This window comes from Coenobita brevimanus, chromosome 69, assembly GCF_032717465.1.
Source record: "Coenobita brevimanus isolate Jiangsu-jjx chromosome 69, ASM3271746v2, whole genome shotgun sequence".
NCBI classification, from domain to species: domain Eukaryota; kingdom Metazoa; phylum Arthropoda; class Malacostraca; order Decapoda; family Coenobitidae; genus Coenobita; species Coenobita brevimanus.
In genome coordinates this window covers 29,200,915-29,206,914 of record NC_137022.1, presented here as the reverse complement: position 1 = coordinate 29,206,914, position 6,000 = coordinate 29,200,915, and the positions used below count along the sequence as shown (strand labels likewise).

The following is a 6,000-nucleotide window of genomic DNA, read 5'->3' as shown; positions in this document are numbered from 1 at the left end:
AAGTCAAAAAGAAGGGAATGAAAAACTATGAAGGTGAATAAGTTAACGCAAAAGGAAGGAGGAAGAATATTTAAAGACAGGAGCGAAATAGGAAGGAACTGAGACGTGAAACCAAAAATGAAGAAAAAAAAAGCGAGAAGTGGAATAGAGACGTTATCACTAAGGCTTTAAAAGTAGGGGGACTCACTCTCTCTCTGACCCCCGAAATGAGACAGAAAATGGCTACTATTAAAGATATTGCTTTTAAAATGTGTAACTTCTGTTCCCCTCTCTTTGGCCCGTGAGAGAGAGAGAGAGAGAGAGAGAGAGAGAGAGAGAGAAATAATAGCCTTTGAGGTATAAATGGAGAGAGAGAGAGAGAGAGAGAGAGAGAGAGAGAGAGAGAGAGAGAGAGAGAGAGAGAGAGGGAAATAATAGCCAGCACCCACGGACAGGACCAGAAGGGATTGTCAGGAAGGAACCCCAATCAATGGTCATCGCTGAAGGCCAACCCGATTCTAGTGAAACCTTAAGAAACACGTCCCACTGATGAAACTTCACCCGATAGAACTCACCCGATTCAACCAATAAAACTCAGCCGATAAAATTCAACCAATAAAACTCAGCCGATAAAATTCAGCCAATAACACTCAGCCGATAAAATTCAACCAATAAAACTCAGCCGATAAAATTCAACCAATAAAACTCAGCCGATAAAATTCAACCAATAAAACTCAGCCGATAAAATTCAGCCAATAAAACTCAGCCGATAAAATTCAGCCGATACAACTCAGCCGCTAAAATTCAGCCGATACAACTCAGCCGATAAAATTCAACCAATAAAACTCAACCGATAAAATTAAGCCAGTATTACTCAACCGATAAAATTCAGCCAATATAACTCATCCGATAAAATTCAGCCAATAAAATACACCTGATTTACCTCCGCTGATGAAACACCTGATTTATCTCCATCAATAAAACTCACCCACTTTAATTGGGCCGATAAAACACTCAGTTTATCGCAACTGATATAATTCAACCGATAAAATTAAGCCAATGGAACTGGACCAACATAAAGTATCTGTACCAGTATGACTCAGATGCCAGAATGCTGTCGATGTTGTTACGAGTCATACTGATATTGCCCAGATGATACATAATCCAGCTGACCTAACCCCACCGATAAAATTCAACCGATATGACCCCACTAATAAACGTCAAGCGACAGAACTCTGTTGGGATAATTCATAAGATAACCACTGATAACTTCCCACCAGTATAACTCGAAGTGATAAAACTCAGCCGATTTAACCCCACCCGATAACAAAATAATAAATCTCACTTGTAAACCCGTGATAGAAATAAATAAATAAATAAATAAATAACCTCACTGGCAAGGCTTACCGATGTACAGTGTCTTTGTTGATAATTTAGTACCGATAAAATTAATGTGAGTTATATCAGTAATTGGCAGTCTCTCTCTCTCTCTCTCTCCCTCTCACACACACACACACACACACACACACACACACACACACACACACACACACACACACACACACACACACACACTGAGGCAGCAAAACATGAGTGACGTCAAGAGCAGGCAGGCAAACAGGCTGAAATAACTGCGGTGTGTTGACCACTGCACCACCACCTCCACCACCACCACTACACTACCACCTCCATCACCACCATAACTACCATCACTACCACCACCAACTACCATTTCCATTACTACCACGACTACCATAACTACGACCTCTACTACCATCATCATCGTCTCAGGCACGCAGTAATATTAGGTCACTTATCTAACACTACAACAAGCCAGTGTTTTCATTGCCTTGTACCCATGAATTGAAAGATGGTTCCTGAATTCACTAATATCTATCTATCTATCTATTGCCCGACGCCCTAATCCCGCAAAGGGTGGCCACAGACAAAACGCCTCCAAGTCGCTCTGTCACCCACCATTTGACTAATATAATTTCGGTGCTATAATCTCCCAAGCCTCTCTCACGGCACTGTTATGGTTACTACCCGGCGTGCAGTGCCAGTCGGTAGTGCCATCCATCCTGTAGTGCCATGACCCAGGGACCTGTCTGCTTGTTGGGTAAGGAAGCTCCCTAACACCTCTTCCCTAGCGACTTATTTTCCAGACTACCCATTAATATATTTTTTTCTTATGCCTTTATGTTGTGGATATAGAATGCATGTATAACACAAATATAGTAATGAAGTAAGAACACAAATCATCCGGTGAAGAAGAGGTGTTAGTAACCTTCCTAACCGCATGAGAATACAGCCACACACACACACACACACACACACACACACACACACACACACACACACACACACAAAACCTTTCCATAGCACTTCTCCGTGACGAACACCATAGCACACACACACACACACACACACACACACACACACACACACACACACACACACACACACACACACACACACACACACACACACACACACACAGTCACTCCATAGCACTTCTTCGTGACTAGCACCATATTCCAAAGTTAATCTCTCCCTACAGCCCAACACTCAAGATGGAGATGGCAGTTTTTGGACCAGTTAAAAGTGGAGAGAGTATAGGTGAGTGTTTCGTGCCCCGCCCAGGACTAGGGGCGGGGTGGGGTGGGGTGGGGTGGAGTGGTAGGTGTGGGTAGGCTGGTGTGGGGGTTGATAGAGGGGTGTGTCTGCGAGGGGGACACTGATTTACATACCCCCTTCCGTATACTGGTGTGGAGGCAGGTGTGTGTGTGTGTGTGTGTGTGTGTGTGTGTGTGTGTGTGTGTGTGTGTGTGTGATAAAGGTGGGTGTGGTGAGGGTGTGTTATGAATCAGGGTGTAGTGTAGTGAAGATGGGTTTGTGGTGAAGCAGGGTGTGGTGTGGTGAGGGTGTGTAGTGGTGGTGTGGGTGTGGTATAGTAAGGGTGTGTGATGAAGTGTGTTAGGGTGTGTGGTGAAACAGGGGGTGTGGTGATGGTGTAGTGCGAGGGTGTGTAGTGAAGTGTGGGTGTGTGGTGTAGTAAGGGTGTGTGTGTGTGTGTGTGTGTGATGAAGTGTGTTAGGGGGTGTGGTGAAGCAGGGAATGTGGTGAGGATGTGTAGTGTATGAAGTGTGGGTGTGTGGTTTAGTAAGGGTGTGTGTGTGTGATGAAGTGTGTTAGGCTGTGTGATGAAGCAGGGTGTATGGCGTGGTGAGCTTATATGAGGACGTGTAGTGTGGTGAAGTGTGGTAAGGAGGTGTGGTGAAATGTGTTAGGGTGTGTGGTGAAGTTGGGTGTGTAGTGTGGTTAGGATGTATGTGAGGGTGTGTAGTAAAGTGTAGGCGTGTTGTGTGATGAAGTGTGTGTTAAGTTGTGGTGAAGGTATGTGATGAAGCAGGATGTGTGGTGTGGTAAGGGCGTATAGTGTGAGGGTGTGTGCAGTGTAAGTGTGGGTGTGGTGTGGTTAGGGTGTGTGTGATGAAGTATGTGTTAGGGTGTGTGCAGTGTAAGTGTGGGTGTGGTGTGGTTAGGGTGTGTGTGATGAAGTATGTGTTAGGGTGTGATGAAGCAGGGTGTGTGGTGAAGCGGGGGGTGTAGTGAGGGAGTGTGTGATGAAGTTTGTGTTAGGGTGTGTGGTGAAGCATGGGGTGTGGTGAGGGTGTAGTGAGTGTGTGTTTGTGTAGTGAAGTGTGGGCGTGGTATAGTAAGGGTGTGTGTGATGAAGTATGTGTTAGGGTGTCCAGTGAAGCATGGGGTGTGTGTGGTGAGGGTGTGTATAATGAAGTGTGGGCGTGTTGTGGTAAGGGTATGTGTGATGAAGTGTGTGTTAGGGTGTGTGATGAACCTTGGAATGGTGAAACACGGGATGTGGTGTGGTGAGGGTATGTGTGTGATGAAGTGTGTTAGGGTGTGTGGTGAGCAAGGTGTACAGTGGAGGGAAGGTGTGGTGAAGCAGGGTTTGTGGTGAAGCAGTGTAATACAGTGAAGCCGGGGTGTGTGGTGAGGGTGTGTGTAGTGAAGTGTGGGTGTGGTACGGGTGTGTGTAGTGAAGTGTGGGTGTGATGTGGTAGGGATGCGTGTAGTGAAGTGTGGGTGTGGTGTGGTAATGGTGTGTGTAGTGAAGTGTGGGTGTGGTATGGTAGGGATGCGTGTAGTGAAGTGTGGGTATGGTGTGGTAGTGAAGTGTGTATTAGGGTGTGTAGTGAAGCAGGGTGTATATGTGTGGTGAAGCCGCTGCTGGTGCACGCTGGCTAGGGCTTCATCCTTCGCTCTCTCCGGGAAAAATCGAAGCGGTGACATTTGTGAACCCTTACCTCCACAAACTCGAAGTCCTCTTGGTGCCCGTCCTTCTTCTTGGCGAGGGTAATCGCCACCAGGGACAGCACCACCACTACCAAGGCCTTCATGCCCACACTCACACACGCACTAAATATACAGGGAAACAGCAGCAGAGCCCAGAGACGGGGGGAGTGTATGTTCCCTCCTCGGGTCTTGGACGCGCTGTGTCCGTCTGCTTTCCACGCGCCGCTCGCTCGCTCCGCCGTGGGGGAAATGGACTCACCCTGACCCCCCTCCGCCCCAACTCCCTAATCCCTCCTCCCCCTTCCCTATCCTCCCCAACTCCCCTCTTGGTTACTCATGTACTTGCACCCTTGAAAGAACTTCCATTTTTCACTTAGCACCCTGATTTTGATACATTCCAAGCCAAAAGTGCCAAACGGTCCCATTTTTGCCGTTAAATTCAAATCCAGAGCCGTTTATCTACTTTGAATTCAAATCGACTTGCCCCCTCCCTTATTGATGCACTGCACCTCTCAGACACTCAATATTAACTCCCATTTTTCACTTTGTACACTGACTTTTATATATTCAAAGCCTCAGGGTGTACCAAACGGTCTTTTTACAGCCGTGAAATTCAAATCCAGAGCCGTTTACCAAGTTGAAATTCAAATCGACCCTCTCCTTCCCTTACACACGTACTGCCCCCCTCAAAACACTCATCATTTCCCCAACACCAATTTAAGTAAATATTCAAAGTTCAGAAGACCAAGATTATTTCCGTAATCGAGTTTCAGTTCAACTTTACTCATGTTTATCGATTTTAAATTCACATTCCCTACTACGCACCTACACCCCTCAAAATACTCCTCCCTCAGAATACCCCTCCCTTAAAATACTACCCCTCCCTCAAAATACTCCTCCCTCAAAATACCTCTCCCTCAAAATACCCCTCCCTCAAAATACTCCTCCCTCAAAAATACTCGTCCCTTAAAATACTCCTCCCTCAAAAATATCCCTCCCTCAAAATACTCCTCCCTCAAAAATATCCCTCCCTCAAAATACTCCTCCCTCAAAAATATCCCTCCCTCAGAATACTCCTCCATACACTCAGCAAACGGATTTTCATACATTCCAGTTCCCGAATGCTAAACAAACTTTTTTTCGTTAAGTTCAAAATCAACCTCCTTTGCCGAGTTTGAAATTCCACCTCCTTCCGAGTGCATTCTCTCTCTCTCTCTCTCTCTCTCTCTCTCTCTCTCTCTCTCATGTTTTTTTCAGATTCAAGTCCCGTTTCACCCCTCGTCCGTCCCCTCCTGACTCACACATACACCCATCAGAGTACTCCATCTCAACTTCGGTACTTTGGTAGTAGTTTTAAGTTTTAAGGCTAAAGTGAGAGAGAAAGAGAAACCGTCAGCTTTACTGGCTTTACCGATGCCGAAGTTCATATCCAACCGCCTTAACGTATTTGCTTGTTTAAATTAAAAACCAACCGCCCCATCTTGCCGTCTCGCAACTCACTCTCACGCATCCCACAAAACACTTATTTTTCACGTAACACAGTTTTATATATATATATATATATATATATATATATATATATATATATATATATATATATATATATATATATGTAAAACGAGTCCCAGGACAGTCCTTTTTTACAGACATTAAGTTCAAATTCAACCGCCTTAACCAAGTTTAAGTTCAGATTCAACCGTCCCT

At 45.4% G+C, this 6,000-nt stretch overlaps 1 protein-coding gene across 1 annotated transcript in view; it reads right to left on the bottom strand.

The window, feature by feature from the left end:
* Positions 1–4,479, bottom strand: part of Cow (Proteoglycan Cow) — a 214,101-nt gene extending 209,622 nt beyond the window's left edge. The window contains exon 1 of the mRNA XM_080277436.1: positions 4,308–4,479. Within this exon, the coding sequence (XP_080133562.1) occupies positions 4,308–4,400 (93 nt within the window). The 5' untranslated portion in view covers positions 4,401–4,479. The remainder of the gene's footprint in view (positions 1–4,307) is intronic.
* Between the last annotated feature and the right edge of the window lie 1,521 nt (positions 4,480–6,000).